This window comes from Panthera uncia, chromosome F1, assembly GCF_023721935.1.
Source record: "Panthera uncia isolate 11264 chromosome F1, Puncia_PCG_1.0, whole genome shotgun sequence".
In the NCBI taxonomy this organism is placed as follows: Eukaryota; Metazoa; Chordata; class Mammalia; order Carnivora; family Felidae; genus Panthera; species Panthera uncia.
In genome coordinates, this window is record NC_064813.1 from 61,665,265 (window position 1) to 61,689,187 (window position 23,923).

General features: G+C 57.1%; 1 protein-coding gene across 2 annotated transcripts in view; it reads left to right on the plus strand.

The window, feature by feature from the left end:
- The window catches only part of OLFML2B (olfactomedin like 2B), a 36,802-nt gene extending 13,489 nt beyond the window's left edge, over positions 1-23,313 (plus strand). Inside the window, exons 4-8 of one of the 2 annotated variants that reach the window (XM_049635256.1) lie at positions 4,216-4,392; positions 9,541-9,766; positions 11,696-12,208; positions 21,588-21,764; positions 22,264-23,313. In XM_049635256.1, coding sequence (XP_049491213.1) covers positions 4,216-4,392; positions 9,541-9,766; positions 11,696-12,208; positions 21,588-21,764; positions 22,264-22,865 — 1,695 coding nt within the window. In that variant the 3' untranslated portion in view covers positions 22,866-23,313. The remainder of the gene's footprint in view (positions 1-4,215; positions 4,393-9,540; positions 9,767-11,695; positions 12,209-21,587; positions 21,765-22,263) is intronic. The other variant, XM_049635257.1, reaches the window with a different exon arrangement.
- Positions 23,314-23,923: the final 610 nt, after the last annotated feature.

Consider the following 23,923-nt stretch of genomic DNA (forward strand, 5'->3'; position numbering starts at 1 on the left):
CCAGCCTTCTGTCCACTGGCTGTTCCGCCCTCCTCCCCGCCTTCCTCCTCATAGCACCGGGATCCTTGGCGGCCACCGTGCGGTGTGCCGGCCCCTGCCAGGTAGACCCCCTGCCTGCCTCCTCAGCCACATTGCCAGCGCTGCCCGTGAGCCAAGCAGCACTCGCCACGGACGTCACGGTTGCAGCTGTCCCGGGGGAAGAGCCCAAGCATGAGGTCATGGGGTTCACTCTTCTGCCAGGGCTGAGTCTAGAGGGCCCTGTGTGGGCAGCCTCCCCCGTACTTCCTGAGAAGTGCCCCACGGGGAAGCCAGACTCTCAGGGGGCCGTGGGGAGCCCTGCAGGGCCAGCACCCCCGGGGAGGGGGGAGGTGGCCGGGTCAGCGGGTGGTTGAGGAGGAAGAGCCACTCTGCCATCCTGGGGGACACCGCCTGGCTCAGCCTGGCTGGCCGGTGGGGTGATGTCACAGCCAGCCGGGTGTTGATTCAGGAGAGTAAACTCTGTTGTTCCCGTGGGCGCTCAAGGCCGTGCCATGTCAACCCTCCTGTGCCGAAACCCAAAATAATGCTTCCTCACTGAAATCAGAAAGGGCACTGGGGACTCATACATCAGTGAGAAGAAAGCCCCTCCAGGGACCTAGAACCCCCGGGGTCCAGGGAGCAGGTGAATCTGGGGGGCCGCCCCTTTTTCTCCCAGTGAGCGCACAGGCCTATGCGGACTCTTGCAGGGTGTTCAGGAATCAGGCGGAATCTTGTTTTGGCCGTAAGGCTATGCGGGCCCTGCCACGGGATCCACCCAGAGTGGAGTCCGAGGGCCTCAGCCCCCACCTTCGAGACAGAGTCATTGACCTCGATGAGGAGTCAGAAGCTACCTCTGTCGCCTCGCCCTGCCTTCCACTTGTCACTAGTTGGTGCTTTCTTGTTTATTGCTTTCTTCCCCTCAGTGGAGGGTGGTCTTTATCAGAGCAGGATCCTGGGCTTTGTGGCTTCTGCTGGACCCCTTGGTGCCCAGCACTGAGCACATTAATGCATTAATGAAGAAGTAACACTGAACCGCTGAGCCTGCTGGGCCGTGTTGCCTCAGGATGTGGAGAATTCATGGGGGAGATGCCTGGACGCTGCTCTTAGCAGGTGCTCGTGGAGGTACAGAAAGGCGTGAATCCCGGGGTGCCTGGCTGGCTCCGCGGTAGAACAGGAGACTCTTAATCTCGGGGTTGTGAGTTGAAGCCCCACATTGGGTGTAGAGATTACTTACAGATAAAATGTTTCGGGGTGCTTGGGTGTCTCAGTCGGTTAAGTGTCCAACTTAGGCTCAGGTCATGATCTCACAATTCGTGGGTTTGAGCCCTGAGTCACGTTCTGTGCTGACAGCTCAGAGCCTGGAGCCTGCTTCGGATTCTGTGTCTCCCTCTGTCTCTGCCCCTTCCCCGCCCATGTTCTCTGTCTCTGGCTCTGAAAAATCAATAAACATGTAAAAGAAATTTTTAAAAAATGAAATCTTTAAAAACAAAAAAGAAATGTGTGAATCCAAATATTTGGCTCCGGTAAAACAGCCCCTTTCATACGTTTTGGCCCTGTTTCCAGCAGATGTACCCCAAGCTTCCAACATTTAAGACAGCCCTTCTCAAACTTTGATGTGTGTGCACATCGCCTGGGGGTCTTGTTAAAACGACGATTCTGATTCCGCAGGTGCCCGGGCGGGGCCCCAGACTGCGCTCCTAACAGGTTCCTGAGACATGCTTTGTGTAACAAGGACTTAGGGGAATCCACCATTTCTGCATTTCTCTGCATGTGCATATTCTGTCATATACCCTGAGACCACACTGCAACATTCACAGGCCCCTCTGATGGGCTCCCCACTGCTCAGAGAACTGGCTGAGCTCCAGGACCCTCCCCCAGCCGTCTTAGTGGTTCCACAAGTGAACTGCGGAAGCAAGGGCCAGGAGGCTGGGTGCTGGGCTCAGCTCTGCCACGTTTGTGTCTGTCGTCTGAGGAAAACAACATCGTTCCTCTGGGCCTCAGTTTCCCCATCTGAGAAGGGCTTGAATTCTGGGATCCCGCAGGGGCCTGGAACACCCAGCTGTAACATCCTGTCAAAAATAATCACCACGTCCCATGCACTTCCGTATATATGCACTTATTTACTCCTAATAATCCGTTGGGAAAATCCTAGTATTACTCCATTTTACCCCTGGGGACACTGCAGCTCAGGGACTTTGATTTGTCTAGGATCAAAGAAGTAGGACTAACATTGACATGTAAGCCAGACTGTTCCCTCCAGAACCCCTGCTCTTAACCATTGCACTTGACCGCCCCTGACAACACCTATCGGGAATGACTGCCCACCCGGTAAGACTGCTCATTCCGGGTATTCCTTAAAGAAGACTTCTTTCTCAGGGGCTTTCTCTCTCACAGTTAACTGCCATTTAGAGACACGAGCTTAGCCTGTGCCCCACAGAACACATCAAGCCCTTCCAGTGCTCGAAATCTGCCGTGAAATGAAATGCCAGGAGAATGGCATGGCCGGTGGTTCTGGGGCCTAGTAGACTGGTCAGGGGAGCCCCCATGGGAGCCATGGGAGCCACAATGCCGGGGGTTACTGCCGGCCTGGATACTTCTACACCCCACTCGGAGCTACCGCGGCTTTCCTCTAGGACTTAGTATCCTGCCAGGCTGCAGGGCTGTGCCTGTCAACGTCTGTGCTTTTACGGTCCCCAAGACAGAAAGCAAATGCATTTTCTGTTTTACATGGTGGCTTCCTCTACCCACGTCATAAACACGGCCCAAGGAGAACATCACATCTGAAAACTCACGGGGCACCTGTCTGTGCCGACAGCTCAGAGCCTGGAGCCTACTTCGGATTCTGTGTCTTCCTCTCTCTCTGCCCCTCCCCGGCTTGCACCCTGTCTCTCTCTGTCTCTCAAAGATGAATAAACGTTAAAAAGAATTAAAAAATAAAAACTCAGATGCTCATGCAAACCAGAATGCAGGCCAGAGCAGGACAGTATTGGGTCTCCGTGCAGGAAACCAACCTCCCTCAGAATAACCAGAGGAGAAGGGCCCCTCTGAGCCTGTGGGTACCCATCCCTGGTTCAAATCCCGTGCTGCGTCACCGCCTCTGGGGCCCTGCTTTGTGCCCGTTCCCTCTCTGCTCTGACCCCCACGAACCCCACACTTGCCACCTGCGGAACCCATCGGTGCCCGGTCACCTTCCTCTTGCCACGCGCACCTTCTTCCCACTTATAGTTGGCACCTCCCCCGCACCCCCAGACCAAGAACCCCAGGGTATCGTGAGGCTTTGCTCCTCAGACACACAGGAGGTACTCACCAGTGCTGGTTGGCTTAGATGCGCCTTCGGTCCCTTCCGGTATGAACCAGGACTGGAACACCATTCCTTTGCCAGGTGGAAGTCATCTAGGGAATCTGTTTTTATGGGTAAATAGGAAAGTTTAAAACCAGCCTGTGGGTTTTCTATGTAAATGATGCTTTCAAAGTGCTGGGGGTTAGTTTGTGTTCACTAGAAATGCAGGTTAAGTAGATGTCTTCAGCCACCTCTTCTAAAATTGCTTTAAAAACCCTTCTTCTGTTCATTGAGCTGCTGGTACACATGTATGGGGTATGAGTGGAAGTTTTTGTAGTGTTAGTTCTCGCCGGATAAGGACGACCGTGTGCAAATGACAGAAAAGGAGCCAGGTGTCCTGGTGACCTAGAGACAAGGCAGTGTCATGACTAGGAAAGCTATGGGAGTTGGGGGTAGCATGTCCAGCAGTGGGACGCCCCAGAGCCGTATTGGCCCAGAAATACTGCCTGGGATCTGGCCCTCAGCACAGGGCCGGACCTCTCCAGAGCCCCAGTCACTTCTTGGCCGATTTCTCAGCCTGCTTTTGCATTTCTAGCTCTGACCCGAAGATGGCTGCCAGCTGCCTTCTGCTCATCTTTAGAGCACATTAATGGATCTTCTTTTTTCTTTTTTTTATTGTTTTTAACATTTATTTATTTTTGAAGGAGAGAGAGACTGAGCAGGGGAGGGGCAGAGAGAGAGGGAGACACAGAATCCGAAGCAGGCTCCGGGCTCCGAGCTGTCAGCATAGAACCCCATGCAGGGCTCGATCTCACAAACCGTGAGATCGTGACCTGAGCCCAAGTCAGATGCTTACCCGACTGAGCCACCCAGCGCCTCATCATGGATTTTCTTTTTTACATTTTTTCTCTTCTCAGGAAGTTTCCAAAAACCTCACCAAGGAAAATGAGCAAATCAAAGAAGACATGGAAGAAATCCGAACGGAGATGAACAAGCGGGGGAAAGAGAACTGCTCTAAGAGCCTCCTGGACAGCATGCCGGACGTCCGCTCGGCCTTGCAGAGGGACGCGGCGGCCGCCTACACCCACCCCGAGGTACGGCCCCGGCTCCCTGGCCTCCGAGCACAGCCTGCTTTGTGCCCATTCCCTCTCTGCTCTGACCCCCACGAGCCCCACACTTGCCACCTGCGGAACCCATTGGTGCCCGGTCACCTTCCTCTTGCCGTGCGGACCTGGCATGGCTCTCACGCGTGCACAGAGCTTTGCCGGATTTGGTTCTTTCATGGTCACGGTGTCATTTTATCTAGATAGCAGTTCTGTGGGTGTGATGGGGCAGGGTTGACTCTGCGGCCCAGAGGGGCTCCGTGAGTGAGTGTTGAAGTGTTTCACCGGGCCAAGAGTCGGTGGTGGATGGCAGAGCCTGGATTCCAGGTGTACCGCCGAGGTGTCCCCTGGCAGGGTGTTGGGGGGCAGGCAGGGCGCAGGGCCTTGGACACTCAGAGCGTCTGAGCCGTTGCTGTGCACTGCCACGTAGAGAAGGGCTAGGCATTGCTGTGTAGGAGCCTGTTGCCTGGGCCACTAGGAACTGGGGTAAGAGAGGAAGTCAGCCGATGCTCGGAACGCTTGGAGACTCGTAAAAGAGATGCCAAGCAGACGGCAGCTGTGGGTTAGGGGAAATCCTGGGCACATGTATTCCAAAGGCAGGACAGTGGGCAGATCAGGACTGTGGAGGCCAGAAACCCTGAAGACCATACGGTGCTTGCACCCTGCCCAAGAAGGAATTGAAAATAAAACCAGTTCCAGACCAGAAAATAAGTATAAGGAAGGCCAATAATTTTCTGGCTTTGCCCATGATGACTGCTTTGATGATTTTTTGGAAATACCATGTTTCTTAAGCAATTATTTTTATTCTCATTTTTAGTTGTCCCCAAGGCACTAGCTGCTGAGCATGTGTTTAGTCAGCTTAGTGGGTCATCCTTGAACAAGTCTGAACTTACAAATTTTCTTTTAACGTTTATTTTTGAGAGGGAAAGAGACCGAGCATGAGTGGGGGAGGGGCAGAGAGAGGGGGAGACACAGAATCCGAAGGAGCCTCCAGGCTCTGAGCTGTCAGCACAGAGCCTGACGTGGGGCTCGAACTCACAAACCGTGAAATCATGACCTGAGCCGAAGTTGGACGCTCAACCAACTGAGCCACCCAGGCGCCCCAAATCTGAGCTTCTAAATAAACCAAAAAGCTGAGGACATTTGGGCTGGAAGGGAACTTAGAGGTACCCTTTTCCCACACCTGGGACCCAGCCACTCCTGTCTCAGCCCATCTGGCAACTTGAGCTGGCCTAGGGCCTGGCAGAGTCCGGCATTCCCTGCCCTCTCTGGCTTCCAGTTTCCCAGTCGGCTGAGCCTGAGAACCCGTCTGTTGTCTTGATGATACATTATGTGGTATGTTCAGCAACCCGGCTCATATTTCCTGAGGGCAAACAGTAAACCAAATCAAATGCACCAAACCCGTTTTGTCCTTGCTCAGCAAAGCCCTTTCCCCTCCTGAAATCCCTGTTCAGCACGCTGCTGAGGTGAGCACAATCCTCCCGTGCCAGGGGGTAGAGCCTGGGCCAGGGAGGGGTGGGAACGGGGGAAGGCCAAGGCTAGGATCTTCCTGCACCCCCCCCCCCCGCTTCATCTTTCTGTCTCTGTAGCGAACCCCATGACTCAAAAGGGGGCAAATGGGGTGCTGGGTTCGGTGGTTATTTTCAGGGTTCTCGTCGATGATGTTGGGGTTTCTCGGCGTGGTGAATGGCCATTTGTTGGAGGCCTCTCTCCGACAAGGTCGTTGCCTGGAGGGTTGGCAAGGGGCTCTGGGGGCCGGGTTGGGAGTGGGGACACAGGGACGCCAGGAGTTGAAGTCATACAACAGACTCTTGGATTAACAGAGAGAGGAAATCAAAGCTTGGTGGGGGCAGCGGCCGCCCAGCACAGCCTGTCGCCAGTGGATCCAGGGAAATTATATGTTCTCTGGCAGAGGCCGCCATGGTCTTACTCCATCTGCTTGGCTGGGAGAAGGAACTGCAGTTCCCGCCTGTCCCGGAGAGCCTGGAATTAAAGACAGTTCCTGGGGTTTACCATGAAGAAATGACAACCTGCTTTTGCAATGTGGAGGGAGGCCAGGGTCCGGCAATTAGCCGGCCCACAGCGTCTGAGTCAGGCGCTTGGGGGCCTCTTCTCAGCTTCCCAGCCTCCTTTCCCAGTGGGAAATGAGGGATCCCCAAGTCTGCTGGGCAGTAGCCAGACCATGGCCTTGTGGGCTTGGGGGTGTAGACGAGTTTTTGGATGGCAGACAAGTCAGTCCCATGGTCACCGGTGTGGGCAGTGTGGCTTAATGTAAGGAAGCGTGCAGGCTCTAAAGACAGCAGCCCTGGGTCTAATTCGGAAGTGCCCCTCTCAGCCACTTCACTGATTGACCTTCAGCCGAATTTCTAAATGACCCCGAGCCCCTCTTTGCTTATTTGTAAAGTGCTCTCTACCTTGCCTCATTGTCGTAAGGGTTAAAAAATGCCATAAAGGGACGTGTCTGGTCAGAATGGGAGCCCACTGAAATTCTTCCCCACAGGCCACGTATCCCTGCATCTCTAGTCCAGCTCAGCTCACCAGCCGAAATGGGAATTGAGGAGGGGGCAGGTGGCAGGAGTGGGGGCTCCCCTGGGCACACGCCTGCCCCTTTCTAGACAGCTCTCTGGCCCCAGCCAGGGGAGGCTGGCAGAGAGGGGCCCCTGCTTTGGAGAAGTCGGTCCCCACGGGATGCCAGGGAGCATGGGGCTGCCATGTCTGCTCTGTCACCTGGTTCAGCTCTTTTGTCACGGGAAAACCCAGTACAGCCTTGGGGGTGTGGTTGGGAAGGACTCCAGGTTTCCTCCAGGCCAGATTTTTAAGGTCAAAACAAGAGCCTTATTTGCTTCTTTCTGTGCAAAGTGAGAAAGTTGGCCATTCGGGCTGGCTTTCCTCCAGCTCATATTCTGTGACCCTGAAGGCCCTGCCCTGCCTCTCAGGACCCTGGGCCTCCGGGGACAGAGGTGTTGTTTCTCAGTGGGCTCTGCTTCTCTGGGGGGATGTCACTGGGGTCTCAGGTAACGGGATTTAGGGGCGCTTGCCCACCTCGTCGTGGTGAGGAGGGGGCTTCCATGGCTCGGGGGCGACAGGAAGCCTCCTCTTCATTATGGAGCCCCCGGAGCCCTCCTCCTGAGAGCAGGTCAGGGCCACACCCCTCAGGAACTGGACCCACCTGTGGGCGGCCCTGGCTTTGAACTCAGCTCCCAGGAACCTGTGCCCAAAGTCTGTTGTTTTCAGTGGTGGGTGATCGGGATCCTGGGTTGGGGGCAGCTACGTGACCAGATGGACCGAGGCAGGACCCAGAGAGCGTGCCACGCCGTGGACACAAGAGGCCATTGCCTGGGCAGCAGCTCCATGGAGGACAGGGCGCTTCTTCTGCTGGACCAAAACCAGCACGGCAGCGTCCTCGGTGCTGTCGGGACGCCCAGGTCGGGGCGCCCGGCTGGCTCCGTCGGAGGGGCGTGCGACTCTTGATCTCGGGGCCATGAGGTCAAGCCCGATGTTGGGTGAGGAGATTACTTAAATAAATGAAACTTAAAAAAAAAAAAGAGGCCTGGGTCATGGGCTGCCTACTTTAAAGCATCATTTGACAGAATCCCAATGCCAGTCACAAATGTAGACTGTTCCTCGGGATTTGTTCTGATTAAAAAATTCAGCGCAACGGGGGGTGCCTGGGTGGTTCAGTCAGTAGAGTAAGCGACTCTTGATCTTGGGGCCATGAGTTTGAGCCCCGTGTTGGGCACAGAGATGACTTAAGGGAAATTCAATGTAAATATTAAGGAGCGCCCAGCCGGGGGCATCAGAACTGAGCAAGAGGTGATTGCTGTTCTTCTATTCCACAGGGTCTGCAGAGGCAAATTCTTAAATAATGCCCACGGAAGGCAGGCTGGGAGAGGTGCTGTGGTAGAAGGGATAGACTTGTGTTCCTTAGGAGCTGTGTCAGCATCTTGAGGAGAAGGCCCGAGTCTGCTGTTCTTTCGTGTAGAAGGGCTCCAGGGGCAGGCAGACCGTGGTGGGTGGTTAACTTCATGGTGCCGTCAGTGGCATCCATCCTCCAGATCCCCTCCTGGTCACAGGAGGGCTGCCCTACTCTAGCCGCCCTGTCCACATTTCAGGCCAGACCAGTCAGGAAGAGTGCGAAAGATGCCTTCCAGCTGACTCAGCCTCCCTTTTAAGGAGCTCTTCCAAAAGCTCTTTCCACCAACTTCTCCTTATACCCCACTGGCCAGGACTTTGTCCCGTGGCCCCTCCCACAAAGCCAGCTTCCCATTAGAGAGGAGCAAGGAGACGGGATTTACGTGGTCGGTTAGAAGTTTCTGCCACAAAGTGCAGAGTGAGAACTGGGAAACAAAGATTAATTATGAACGAGAAGGGCTGGGACTATTTTCTTAAGGACGTGAGAGGTTAGCGGGGCCTTGAGAAATGGGTACATTATGATAAGTAGCTAGAGGGGGGAAGAGAGGAGGCCTTCCAGATGGAGAAAACAGTCCGAGCAAAGGCCCGGCAGCTCAGGAGAGCCGAGAGTTTGAGGAGTCAGCCAGGTGACTGAAGCACCAAGGAAGGGTTGGGGCTGGGGGCACAGAACAAGACAGGGGAATGCTGAGCTGGGTCCGGGTCCGTGCTTAAGAGGGTGGAAAATGCCAGGCCAGGCACTTTGGACTTTATCCTGGATGCATCAGGGAGGCTGTGGAGCAGTTCCTTCTGATCATGGAAGGAAAAGCTTCATCCCGAGGGGTGCATCTTGGTTCTCCGGCCTCATGTCCCAGCCTGGACACCATTGCCCACACACAGACCTCCCCGGAAACAACTGAGACAAGATCTAAGTCACGCAGCAGCCCTAGGCTGGAAAGCACAGTGTGGACGTTACAGAGACACGTGCTGGAGCCAGAGGGCCTGGGTTCAAATCCTGCTGCTACCACTTACCTGCTGTGGGACCTTGGGCAATTTACATGACGTCTCTGTGCCTCAGGTTCCTGATGTGTACGTGGGAGTGATAAATAGCTCCTACCTCGTGGGACTCAGGGGAAGATTGGTTGGCGTCCGTAAAGCATGTAGGACAGTGTCCCGGCTCCAGCACTGCCTCCTCCTACCACTGCCTGTCTGGCCAGTGACCTGACCTTAACTTGTGTCCCCTCTGAACAGTATGAGGAGCGGTTTCTGCAGGAAGAAACCGTGTCCCAGCAGATCAACTCCATCGAGCTCCTGCAGACGCGGCCCCTGGCCCCGCCCGAGGTGGTGAGGCCACAGCGGCCCCTACAGAGGCAGGTCCCCCTGCGGGGCCGGCCGGCCTCCAAGCCCACCGTCATCCGGGGCATCACCTACTACAAGGCCAAGGTCCCGGAGGAGGAGAACAACATCGAAGAGCAGCGTGAGTTGGGGGTCGGCGGGGTGGGGAAGGAGTCACCGTTTGCACCCTATGTATCTGCACATCCTCTGAGCCACACGCCCCTTCTGGGGTCCGATTGCTGCCGTGGCCTCTCCGGGCCAGCCAGGTCATGGGAAAATTGCCTGCGGTTACGAATTATCCAGAGTTCCTGCTGTATCGTCTCACAGTTTGCTGAGCAGCTTTGGGCAAGTCACTTGACCTCTCTGGGCTTGCAGAAGATCACACAGCAGAGCTTTAAGGGACTTCTGTGCACCCCCCACTCCCACCCCCCAGCCTGGTTTCCTAGTTTGCAGATGAGGACACTGAGGCTTGGAGGTGGGATGATGTGCTCAGACCCCTGCCCCCACCCCCCGCCGCACCTGTTCCTGCCTCCAGGTACCTGGGCTTCTCCCCTGTCCCTCCTCACAGTTGATGCTCACCTAGCTGTTGGCATAGTCATTTTGCCCATGTAAAAAAATGTTTTTTAATGTTTATTTATTTTTGAGAGAGAGAGCGTGCGAGCGTGCAACCAGGGGAGGGGCAGAAAGGGAGACAGAGAACCCGCAGCAGGTTCCAGGCTCTGAGCTGTCAGCACAGAGCTTGATGCAGGGCTCAAACCCACGAACTATGAAATCATGACCTGAGCTGAAGTCGGATGCTCAACCGACTGAGCCACCCAGGTGCCCTTTGCCCATTTTTAACCATGTTTGTTGCCTTTTTTTTTTTTTAATGTTTATTTATTTTTGAGACAGAGACAGAGCATGAGTGTGGGAGGGGTAGAGAGAGAGAGGGAGACACAGAATCTGAAGGAGCCTCCAGGCTCTGAGCCGTCAGCACAGAGCCCGATGTGGGGCTCGAACCCACGGACTGTGAGATCATGACCTGAACTGAAGTTGGACACTTAACTACCTGAGCCACCCAGGCGCCCCTGTCTTTTTAAATTACTGACTTATGGGATTTTTTTTTTTCTTTTACATATTCTGGAACAAGTCCTTTGTTAATTGTATGTACTGCAAACGTTTTTGCCCTGCCCATGGCTTCAGTTCCTTAATGGTGGTTTTAACAAACAGATGAAATGCAATTCTCTGTTTATTTCATCTGTGGTTAGACTTTGTGTCCTAAGAGATCTTTGCCGCCTCATATTCCTTCTCTGCTCAAAACCGTGTACAGTCCCCCATTTCATGCACAAGAAGAACTCAAGTCCAAACAGCAGCCAAACCCAATGTGATGTGGCTCCTGTGTCCTCCCTGATGTCACCTGTTACTCTCCCCTCACACCCTCTGCTTCTCACACTGGCTGCTCCTCAGCCTTCACAGGCAGGTTCTGGCCTCAGGGCCTTTGCACTGCTGCTGTTCTCCCCAGAATACTCTTCCTCTGATGGCTGCTTGGCCAACTCTTTCACCTCCTTAGGGCCTCTGCTCATCTCCCTCCTGACCACTTTATCCATTACTGGAAGTCTCCTTTCGCCTCCCTGCTCCGGGGCATGCCTCACCCCCCTCGACTTTCTCCCCCAAGCACTGTAAGTGTGCTATTGTTTAGTGTCTGCACCATTGGACAGAAGCTCCATGAAGGGGAAGGATGTTTGTTCTGCTCACCCTTGTTGGATGTGCTCCATATGCGTCTGCCAGGGGAGTGGACAGGGGTGGGGTGACTTCCTCCAGCTCAGGTGGTGGCTGTGCATCCTCCCGGTGCCCCGGAGACCGGGTGGAGCTCAGAGGCGGTCTGTTCAGAGACCCTCCAGGAGATGCAGAGCCCTCCCATCTCTGCTGCTTCCCACCTGCCTCTTCTGCAGTCCCAGCCGGGCTGCCTCTCTGAATCAGGCCGTCATGTCGAGGAAAGAAACCTTGTTGTTAATCTGCCGAATGCATACTCTTGCCTGCCTGACAGTGCTCCTCCGCCCGAATCACAGATGACCTTCTGTTTGTTTCCCAGAAGACGAGTTTTTCAGTGGTGACAACGGAGTGGATCTGCTGATTGAAGATCAGCTTCTGAGACACAACGACCTGCTGACCAGCGCCCCCCGGAGGCCGGTGGCCACCCACCAGGGCACCTCCGGAATGACCCACATGCAGACCTCGGCCCCGGCCTCGCCCTCAGATCCCAGCTCCCCCGACCCCACCCTGTCCCCCTCAGCGACGCGGTTCCCAGACCCGCTCCAGACCTCCTCCGTGATTCCAGGTCCCACGACGGGGGCAGGCCTGGAACCTTCCACTCACGTACCAGCCACCACCGTGGCCCACACAGCCACCCAGCAGCCTCCGGCCTCGGCTTCTGTGCCAGGGGCCTCTGGGGACGCATTTCCCGAGGCTCCACCCACGGCCCTGGTGCCTCCCACCACAGTCCAGACAGACCCGCTGGGGAGAGACGCTGCCATGGGGCAGGGCGGGGCCTCCGCCAGCCCCACCCTGAGCCCGGAGGAGGAGGATGACATCCGGAATGTCATAGGTGAGTTCCTTCTGCCTGGCCCCCGTCTCCCGCTCGCACGGTAACAGGCTGAGCCTGGGGAGAGGTTGAATGGAGAGACAGGAGCCAGATGGTCAGACTTCTTCGGAAAGGAGAGTGAGTGGAGTTGCGTCTTCGGCCAATGCCACAGGTTGACCCTGGGTTTATGCGTTCATAGTGTGGCCGGCGAGCCCGGTGGGAAGCTCCTTTCCAGAGTAAATCGAAATCAGTGGAGCCAGGGCCCCACCTGCATTGGTCAGTTTTGTAAACACTTGCGTGCTTTCCTGTAGTGGGGACCGGGTATTTGGCAATGACTGAGTTAAGTTTTCTGCAGGAGGTTTACCAGGCCGTGAGATAACAAGCGGTTCCTATTTGTGGGGTCAGGGAGGGGGCGGGGAGTAACTAGCACAACAGGCCCCAGGGCCAAATCTCATGAGCGGCGGCCTTGGAGAGCGTGGGGACATCGCAGCACCGTGTGGCAAATGCTCTCACAGAGGAGGAACAGAGGAGTGGAAAGGGAGCACCAGCTTGGCCCGGATGCCAAGAAGGCTGGGGAAGCTTTCCTGAGGAGGGCGGCATTTGAGCTGGGTTTTGAAGGATGAACAGGAGTTTTCTAAACAGAGAAGGGAAACGTTCTGACTGTTGGGCCTTAAGGAGCAGAACGTGTCCCAGAAGCATGGAGGAGTGCAGCCCTGTTCTGTGCCCCATTCTGGGGGCTCCGCGGCCACAGGAGGACTCTGGGAACCGTGGGACACGGGGTGGGGGAAAGTCGACAACAGAAGAGGTGGGAGCCACAGGTGCCTCTCCCAAACAGAACTACACTTTAGTTAAGTCACCACGGGTAGTGAATGAAAACACTGTTGAATCATAGTTTCATCAAAATGCGTGTTGAAAAGTGCATGAGCTTTGCAGGAGACATGGTTTGCCTTCTGCCTAGGTCTTCCTTCTTCCCGTTCCCTCCTCCCAACAAGGTGCTGGTAGCTGCTGTTGGACTAGGTGGTGGACAGAGCACCTGCCGGGAGCAAACACCTGGGTTGTAGTCTGGTCCCGGCCGCTGACAGCTGTGTGACCTTGGCCAAATCCCTGCCTTTTTATGGGTCTCACATGAAATCAGAAATTTGCTAAAGACTGTTGTCTGCATGAAATCCTATGGCTTTGTGTTGTTGTTTGCAGTAGGTTTATCAGGCCATGATACGGCAAGAGATTCTTCTTGGGGGAAAATCCCAGAATAACAGCAGAGTGGGAGCAGGGAAATATCCAGGAAAAATAGACCCCAGGGCAAAATCTCATGAACCTTGAGAAGAAGGCAGTTCTTGGGCCGCAGAGGTTGGGGTGGGAACAGGAGAGAACATTTTTTTTCCTTTCCTTTCCTTTCCCTTCCGTGGTGGAAGCAAGCTGACCACAGTGTAGACGGCAGCTCCTTACTGCGTGGAAAGTCCATCCTGAAGCCACAGGTCCTACCCAATTTCTGCAGAACGTGCTGGGGTCTGAGCCTGAGTTTTCCACTTCCGCACTGGCTCTGGGTGGCCTTGACCATGCTCATGGGACCACAGGCCCCGAGATCAGCACTGCACCCCGCCCCCACCATGGAGTGAGCTCCCCGGTGCCCCCGTACCCCCACTGCTTCCCCCTTGAGTGGGAGGGACAGTTCGTCCAGAAGACTTGTCCCTCCACGGGTGGCTCAGATACTGACGGTGAAGACAGGCTACAGGTGAACCTGCACACCTGTGTGCCCTCAGCGATGCTATTTATCAGCCTGAGAGCTCTTCCCTGGGTGACTTCCTAGCCAGGAGTGGGGTTCTCTGCTGTGCCTGCCTTCGCGGGTGGTTGCCCCCAGTGTAGCTGCCAACATGTGCCTTTCTGGGGCTCTTAGGACTCTGTCCACCTCCAGTAGCCTGTCTGAGATGCTGAGGCCCAGGCGGGAGAAACCTGGCATCCTTGTGGCCATTTACCTGGTGGGAGCTGGAGGTGGGAAATCATTTTCTCTTGTTGTTCAGTATTCTGTTTAACCAGAATGACATCGGCACGTAGAGGATATAAGGGTCTGCCTAAAGACTGGCCCAGAGGGTTTTCCAGAAGAAAATCCTTGCCTCTGGAGTCCACTGCAGAGAAAACACAGGGATGTGAACATACATGTGGTGTTTTCTTCGAACACTGAGGGGTGAAAAGAGAGGGGGGCACAGAGAGAGGAAAGTTCTGTGTCTCCGGTGGCGTGGTCTTGGCTGGCTCGTTTTGGGGGATCATTTTTAATCGTTTATCGCTGTCAAGTGACTCCCTCGAGCTGTTGTTAGTGTGGATGGGATTTCCTTTCCGGAACCTTCTCTGCAGACCCCTGCTTGTCTGTGCCCGGCTGAGTTCGACCAGGTTGCACCCACGTGTCCTAGTTGCAGGTAAATAAAAACCATTTGGCTGAAACCGACACAGGCTACTAGTATGCTGCCCATGGAGGCCGTTTGCTGTTTAATGAGTCTGGCAATTTTGATGTTAAGCTATTTGAGATGCAGTTTTAAATGGGGCTGCTTTTAAAAGGAACGTCCTATGCCATGTTTTCCAAATCTGATTTTGTGATGTCCTAAAATGTCTACCATGATCCTCAGGAGAACTGTAAACCTTTCAGAAAAACTCCAAAAACAAGTAAATCAGAATTAACTTTTGGTTATGAAAACAAGCATTGGCTAAAGTCTACTCACTGTAGGACCGGGAGAGGAAAGATGCTGCCAGCTCTCCAGGGAAGGGTCAGCCACCATCCTAGGGCCCGGGGAGGGGTCAGCCACTGTCCCTGCAGCCCGGGGAGGGGTCAGCCACCAACCTGGGGCCCGGGGAGGGGTCAGCCACCAACCTGGGGCCTGGGGATGGCTGTTGAGGCTCCTGCAGAGGAAGAAAAGCCTATGCCACGTGGGCCAGGCTCTGCAGAGCCCCAGACTTCAACAGCTGCAGCTCCTGATTCAAGATTTTCCATGGGGCTGGTTTGGGGTGGGGAAGGAGAGGGGAGGAGCAGACAAGGCGACCGTCAGGATGACGACAGTACCCGTGAGAGCCCGTCTCCTCGTTGAACCCAGGAAACCCGATCTGTGAAGACCGGTCTCCCCCACAAGCCCGAGACACTAACAGTCCCCGAGGTCTGGCGGCCCTCTGGTTATGGGTGGGGTGGCCAGCCCTGCCTGCCACGTATCAGGGGGTGCCGGTCCGGGCTGCGTGAGGAAGGTGGTGCTGACGGGCCAGGAGCAGTGCTGGCCGGACCCCCCCCCCCCCCCCCGCAGCGCCGGACAGGAACTGCCCCAGTCCCACCTGCCACCTAACAGGCTCGTTCCCCGACCCCACGGGCACTCTGCTGTCAGTTGCTTTGTCCCCAGTCACCCAAGCAGCCCCCTGAAGCCACAGGGAACTTCAGTCACAAGCAGGAGCCCTGGGCCTAGAAGCAGGAGTATGCAGTGGAGGCTTCCTTGTAAGGGGCTGAGGAATCCAGTCCTCACCTCTCTGCCAGGAAAAGGCTCATTTGGTGCCCGAAAGGGCGGGAGCTGTTTTCACGTCCCAGGGGGACTAGGCGGGGACAAGTGGCTAGTGTGGCCTGAGGGAGCCGTGCACATGGGGATGTTCTTGGTCCGGCCAAGGCCGACAGCAGCTCTGACTGTGGACCCCCATCTCCAGGCGTGGCCCCCCAGCGTACGGCCCCCCGGGGTGGGGGGAGAGCAGCCCCTGCAGGCAGAGCCACCTGCCTGGGGGGTGTGAAGGAAGCCCCCCAGGCAAGGGCACATGCTGGAGGGGAACAGGGACAGGGGCCTGATGATGAAAGGGATCACAGCGTCAACTCTGAAAGTGGTAGGGAGCTGTTGAGGCGGGACCTGAGATGCCCAGCGGAAGGCAGGTGTTCAGCAGGTTGGCGGCAGGTGCAGGAGGCGTTCACAACTCAGGCGAGGTAGTGTCCCCGCTCGTGTTTGGGACCCGTGAACATCGTTTCAGTTCTAGCGGAGGGATGCATGGGGTGCTTTGGGTCCGAGGGGCTCTCTCCTGGAAAGAGAGCTGACCTGGCCATCCCGAAGGATGAGGAAGAACTGGCCGGGCCGAGCAGGAAGGTGGAAGGTGGGACTGCGGGAGCGGCATGGTCGGGGCGGCCAGTGACTTGTGGATCCTCGTCCCGAATGAGAGCGCGGGGGGTGGGGCGTCACGAGAGGTAGTGAATAGGAGCTTTTCCCTTTCTTCTGCGGTGACTCTGTCTCTCTCTCTCTCTCTCTCTCTCTCATGCTGTTTTTCTTTGCTATTTCGTGCCAGTGTAAGTGAAGAAATACTAAAAATTCAAATTACTCCCATGAGTTTTACCACATTTACGTTGTGAAATGTCAGTTTTATTTTATTTATTTATTTTTTTAATTTTTTTTTTTAACGTTTTATTTATTTTTGAGACAGGGAGAGACAGAGCATGAACGGGGGAGGGGCAGAGAGAGAGGGAGACACAGAATCGGAAGCAGGCTCCAGGCTCTGAGCCATCAGCCCAGAGCCCGACGCGGGGCTCGAACTCACAGAACGCGAGATCGTGACCTGAGCTGAAGTCGGACGCTTAACCGACTGAGCCACCCAGGTGCCCCTGAAACGTCAGTTTTAAATGCGAATATAAGATCTTTTAACTCCTCTGTGGAAGTCACCAGAATGATGTAATTCCTACGTCACAGTCCCTTCATGCAGGCGGATTCTGTTCTTAGCAGGACGGTGCAAGGCCGCACGAGCCCACTCCGCTCTTTTGTTTTCCTTCTTGGTAGGTGCATGTGATGGCAGGACGTGCCATTCCAGCCTGCTGGGTGGGGAAGGCTAACAAGACCGGCTGTCGGTCGTTGGCTAATCCCAGGAAGTAACACAAGAAATAACACGGGGCCCTTTACTCGGTTTTTCACGTTTCTGAATGCGCCACTGTCTTCTACGTTCTGCTAAGTCCTGGCTCCCGGGGAAAGCACGGCCTCTGGGGCCGCGGGTCCCCCTGGCTCCGCCGTGGGGGCAACGCGCTCACCCGAGTCTGGCTGAACCCCCGCGCACGGTGGGTCCCCCCGGAGTCCTGTGTCCATCAGGCCCAGCAAATGCCGCGTGCAAACGGGTGACGAGGAAGGCAGACACACACGTGTTGCGTGCTCCTGTACACGTGCACGCGCTCCACGGTCCTGTTAGACTTTGCTTCTAGAAACAAGGTCACAGGTAAAATTATCAAGAGCGTCAGGATGGCGACAGCAGAGCATTAAAGCCAGGGCGGCCCCTTCCTAGCGGGGGCCCGCTGTGATGGCACAGAGATCACAGGCCACGAAGGCCTGTGCACCCTGAGAGGGCAGCCCGCGAACACAAGCAGTTAGTGTGGCGGCCAGAGGGCTGAATTCATCCCAGGATGTTCTTACAGCCTTGAGTTTGGATGCCTTCGGGTCAGCTGCTCTCCCAACCCGCCACGGCCTCTATATTGCTGCCTGTCGTCCCTCCCCCCCCCCTTCACCTGTTTCTGTCCCCTCCTGGCCCCTGGAGCCACCAGAGTTTGGTGGGGATCGGCGGGGGCAGGGATAGACTGCAGGAGGACAGGCGTGCCAGGATAGGGGCTGAGTCAGCTTCCCACGGTGGCCGGTGATGGCGATGGCGGGTTAAGGGTTTAAGCAGAAAACAGCGTGTGACCACGGGGCAGGGGAGGTGGAAAGGGGCAGAGAGGAGCCAGAGGGGCCAGCGGGGTAACTGGGTGACCCCGGAAAAGGCAGTGAGGTCTGAACTAAGCCACAGTGGTGGGGAGGGGAAAGGTGGGGAGGGGGAGAGGTGGGAGACAGCCACCTGCGGGTGGGGGAGGAGGAGACAGCAGGAGGGACCAGGACCCTGGTGTGGCCACTGGGTGGTATGCGGTGCCTTTCTGGGGGGCAGGAGGTGCGAGTGCAGCAAGCTGTCCATGGAAGCAACTGGATTCCAGCTTTTACCCTGTGAAGTCTGAGGAACCAGGAAGGCACACGGGAGGCCAATGTCTAGCGGGCAGTTGGATGTGCCTTGAAGCGGGGCCTGGGCTGAGTCCTCAGGAGGAGCCGAGTTTGCCCAGCGGCCGCAGGAAGAGCAGGGAGAGGCTCAAGAGTGTAGCTCTCAGGACAAAAGTGAAGGGGGAGCGGGGGGAGGCCAGCCCGGGAGCTGGGGAAGCAGGACCAGGGAGTGGGGACAGGGGAGAGCACGGTGAGAGCTGGCAGGGAAGGACCTGGCCACTGGCGATCGGAGGTGTCGGGGGTGACGGGGAGGACGGCACGGTGCCCCCATGTGTCTGCGGGGACCCTGCCCCGTGAGCGCCACAGCTGAGAGCCCGCGATGGCAGGGGGGCCTCTCTGCAGATTCAGGATGGCCAGGGACGGGCAGGTGCATGTGCTCAGGGGAGGAGCCCCTTGTTTTCAGCCCCTGGGACCCTGCGCAGGAGAGCCACTGAACTGTCTGCTTAAAGGGGCTGATACCTAGAGAGGGTTTCGTACACGTTTGCCGTCACTGAGCGTGGGGGACACTTGTAACATGAGTCACAGATAGCCCGTCTCCTCTGTGGCTCCTTTGAACTTCCTCCCGCCTTTCTCTCCCTGTCCTTGAAGAGAGTTGTTAACACGAAGCGTCTTCCCTCCGAGGCTGACAGTTTGTTGCCAAGGGCAGGAGCGTCCGAACGGCCCCAGTTCTCAGGCCGTGGTGATGGGTCTGGGCCTCATGGTTTTACTGACCTTGAACATGTTTTCAAGTGCTCTGAAACCGCGCGTGTGTGCCCACTGTTTCTGCCCTCCTGCCGGCCCGTGTCCCTCTATCTGAGGTCCTGGGTGCCTGCCAGCTGGGACTCCGTCTAACTACAGAGGTAGGGACGCCTGACTCCAGAAGCCGACTCCATCCGCCTCAGTGTCTATGTCTCCTGTGACAAATTACCACGAACTTAGTGGCTTAAACAATGGAAATTTGTTCTCTGACCATTCTAGAGGTGAGAAGTCTGGAATGTGTCTCAAGGGGCTAAAATAAAAATGTCGGAGGGCTGATTCCTTCCCGAGGCTCCAAGGGAGAATCCATATCTTGCCTTTCCTGGCTTGGCGGCTGCGTCCCTCATCCTTCCTCCTGTCAAATCTCCTGCCTCCCTGTTATAAGGGAATTGCTGAGCCATTGGGGACTCACTCGGATAATCCGGGATATCCCCATCTCAAGATCTTTGACTTAATCATATCTGCACAGTCCCTTTTGCCATGTTAGGTCACATTCACAGGTTCTGGGGGTTAGGACCTGGGTGTCTTTGGGGCCATGACTCAGCCTACCGTGCCGTCATCGGAGTGGATTCTCCGAGCACCTTTGTGAAGTAGGTAGGACGTATATTACGCTCGCTTTACTGCAGAAGAAATTAAGGCTGTATGACATTTTGGAGGTAACACAGACTCTGGGGTCAGTAGCAGGGCCAAGACCAAGGCCAGGCCTCTGGCTCCAAACCTGGGACAGATTCTAACGCCTCCCCCGCCCCCGCCCCTGCCCCCACCTCGGGAGTGGAGCAGCAACAGAGCCTTGGGGCTCAGACGGGACCGGTAGGGATTTAGCGGGCTGCCCAGGGCACCCTAGTGTTTCAAAAAACTCAGAGGAGTCCTGGCTCCCGGGAGCTCATCGGCAGTTCCTGAGTCTGGTCAGAGAGGGGACACGAGAAGTGCTCCTCCCTGGGGGTGGCACACGAGGGCTCACCTCCGCGCAGAGGAAGCACGGCCTCCCCACCTATCAGCCGGCACCCCCGGTCGGCGCCAGGGAACGAGATATTTTCCATCAGACGCCGCTGCCTGGGCTCAGCTCTAGCCTTCTGGTTTATTGTTTTGAACAGATGAGCTCAGATGTGGGGGAATGAGGCTTTGGCTGGTCGGCTGTTGTTTGTCTAACGGAGACCGAATCCCTCCCCGCTCTGTCAGATCGGGACCTAATGAACCCCACACAGAGCTGCCCGAAGCCTGCCAGTTGCACCCCACCGCGGGGCCCGCCTGGGAAACAATGTTCATCCCACCTCCGGCCGCCTGCTGCCCCGGGCCCGGGGCCAAGGGCACTGTGCCTGCCTGTCCTGCCAGCTCGAGCTCCTTCCTCAGACCACTAATGGGGAAGCAGGATGGATGGAACGGATCGGAGCAGTTTGGAAATGAGGGTGGCCTGGAATCGAGAGCACCCTGAATCTGAACCGTAGGCCTTTGTTTTTTGTCCCAGGTGAACGTCAGGGACCAGTTACTCTTACCACTCTCGCCCATGCGCACACCAGTCTTGATGGCAGGTGGGGGTGTTCGGCCGGGAGGAGCAGGACGGGGGGCGGTGTGAGGGCCGGATTCACCTTCCCACCTCCTCCCCAACCCACCAGTGCGGGGACAGAAAGAACACACGTTCTCAGTGGTCGCACATCATTTCAGTGTCTGGGAGGGCTGTGCTCACTACATAACAACACTACGTATTAAGCACGGCAGGCTTTCCACTTGGTCTAGAACTCAACGTGGCTCCCGTGGCCTTTTAGGGCCCCTCCTGGGCACAAGAGGTCACTCCAGAGAGCCCATTAGGGGTACGTTACCGAGCTCCTGTCCCACGAAGGCAGACTTGGCTTAGAAGGGGCGCCTACAGCCAAGCAGCTCCTGACGTGGAGCTGGGTCCCCTGTTCCCCCAGCTCCCCAGAAGGGGACCCTGGCATCTTGCCCACCATAGCGACAGGGGCAGGGGCTTGAGGACAGCTCTCCAGGACCCAGGGGGTGGGCCTCAGGGGGCACCGACAGCCACTGCTCAACCGGGACTGACCTGGCCCCAGACAGCCTGGCCAGACGCCTCTGGGCAGCTCAGCGGCGGGTGGAGCCCCGCGTCCCTGTCACAGGCAGTAGGCAAGTTGCTCAGCTCTGGTCGGGCTTCCCCGGCTGCCATGTATCCGCCCAGATGCTGTATCCTGAGGACCGTGGGGGAGGAGGAAGCCCCCTGCCTGCCTCCCGCGGTGCTCGCGTTCCAGGTGGGGGAGACCTGGAGGGCGGAGGGGGAGGCACCAGGGTCGCTCGGCAGAGAAATGACGTCCCGGAGAGGCTCGTTCATAGCACGGTGGGAACAGATGGAATCCAGTAGAAGTAGGATGGTTTTTCACAGGAGGCTGTGGTGTCAGAAGAGAACTCTGGAGCTTAGATCCTTGAGGGAGGAGTCTGTAGGGCTGACGAGCCCGCAGGGGCACGGGGACACTAACGCAGTGGGGATGGTGGCAGCAGGTGGCTCGGAGTGAGTAGAGCGCAGGACCGGCGGGAGGAGGAGCGGACGATGTCGAGGCGTCTCGGCTCTGGGCACCTCGAAGGCCGCTGAAGCCGCACGGGGTCAGACCCGGGAGGGGGGCGCTCGCTTCAGGTCCCCCTTCACCCCTGCCCCTCGTCCCTGTCTCCGCCGTCAGGAAGGTGCAAGGACACCCTGTCCACCATCACGGGGCCGATCACCCAGAACACGTACGGGCGGAACGAAGGGGCCTGGATGAAGGACCCCCTGGCCAAGGATGAGCGGATTTACGTCACCAACTATTACTATGGCAACACGCTGGTGGAGTTCCGCAACTTGGAGAACTTCAAACAGGGTACAGGCGGCGGGCCCCGTGGGTGCCTCTGCCCCCCACCGCTACTTCCATCGCAGGCCCTCGTGGGTGCCCTCCCCCCTCCTGCTTTCATCGCGGCCAGATCTCCGGAAGCAGGGGGCGGATGAGAAGGGCCTTCCGCCTTCCGGTGGCGAGAGGTCCTTCCTGGTCGCGGGAGGGCCCGCTTCTGCCCGCCCCGCATTGCCTGCGCACAGCTCCTGGGTCGTGGACTGGAGGGGGCCGGTGGTGACAGCACCTCCCCCCTCCCAGGGCGCGGGGTGGGGTGGGGTGCGGGCCGGGCTCTCGTGGGTTAGCGCCCTGGGACTGGAACCCGCCAGGCGAGGGGAGTGGGCCGCCTTCTCTCCGGGTGGTGGGCGGGCGTGCGGAGGCTCGCCGTGTGCTGGACGAAACCCGTAAGTGGCAGAGCGGAGACGTGGAGACGCGGGTCCGGACCCCTAGCCGCTGGCGGGTCCCATCACACTGCGCCCCCCCCCCCCCCCAGGTCGCTGGAGCAACTCCTACAAGCTGCCCTACAGCTGGATCGGCACGGGTCACGTGGTATACGGCGGCGCCTTCTACTACAACCGCGCCTTCACCCGCAACATCATCAAGTACGACCTGAAGCAGCGCTTCGTGGCGGCCTGGGCCATGCTCCACGACGTGGCCTACGAGGAGGCCACGCCCTGGCGGTGGCAGGGCCACTCGGACGTGGACTTCGCCGTGGACGAGAACGGCCTGTGGCTCATCTACCCGGCCCTGGACGAGGAGGGCTTCAGCCAGGAGGTGATCGTGCTGAGCAAGCTCAACGCCGCGGACCTGAGCACGCAGAAGGAGACCACGTGGCGCACGGGGCTGCGGCGGCACTTGTACGGCAACTGCTTCGTCATCTGCGGGGTGCTGTACGCCGTGGACAGCCACAACCAGCGCAACGCCAACATCTCCTACGCCTTCGACACCCACACCAACACGCAGATCGTGCCCCGGCTGCTGTTCGAGAACGAGTATTCGTACACCACCCAGATAGACTACAACCCCAAGGACCGCCTGCTCTACGCCTGGGACAATGGGCACCAGGTCACCTACCACGTCATCTTCGCCTACTGACGCCCGTCCCCACGTGCGGAAGTGCAGAGGGGCCCCCGGCGCCTTGTGTGCGTGCGTGCGCGTGTGTGTGGGTGGGTGTGTGTGGTTTAAAAAATATATAATATTTTGTATAATATTGCAGTTGTAAAATGACAGTTTGGGTCTATTTTTTTTAAGTGGATTGTAGATCAATCCATACACGTATGTGCTGGTCTCATCCTCCACGGTTTATATTTTTGTGCAAATGAACTTCTCCTTCTGACCAGGAACCACCTTCCTTCAAACCCTCAGCCCCTCCAGCTCCCGGATCTCGGCCGTTGGAAAGGTTTCTCCATCCGGGTCTTGCAGGCCGAAGGCCCCAGGAGCAGGGGTGAAGGAGGCGAGAAAGAAGCGTTAAGGGGCGGGAAAATTTTTATTATTGGAGAAGTTTTAAAAACCCAGAAAAATGCTTTTTTTTTTTTTTTTTTTTAATAAAGAGGAAATGTAAAACCACCCCCCAAACGTGTTTTTGTTCCTCGTGGCTGTGTCCGGCAGGGTTGATCCTGTCCCTCGGAGCTGTACCCGCCCTGAGCCACCTCCCCTGCTGAGGGGGGGTCTGGACGGAGCCGGATCAGTCTGCTCAGTCCGCCTCCCCCTCCTCATCCTCGTGGTGAATGTTCCCATTCCGCGGGGCTCCCCTGCCCACCTTCCCCTGAGGGGGGGACTCGGCCCCGCTCTGAAAGCAGCCCCCCACCCCCTGCCGGGAAGCGTGTACACGAAGGGAAGGCCCGGCCCCTCTCCAGACGCCGCTGAGCCCACCGGCCTGCACTCGCCTCTTCATGACACAAAACAGAGGAGAAGCCTCGACAGGTGACTCCTGAGTTTGTGGGAAGAGGGCCGACCCTAAGGATGAGGTTGGAAGTCAGGCACATCATGTCACCACGCTGTCCCACCTCCCCTGCCCCCCACCGTTGGGGGAGCAGTTGCCCGGAGAGTCCTTCTGGACAGACCTCAGGTGCCCCCTACACAGGCGCACACACGCGCGCACACACACACACGCACACACACACACACGCCCGCATGGCCACCCCCGGGCTACG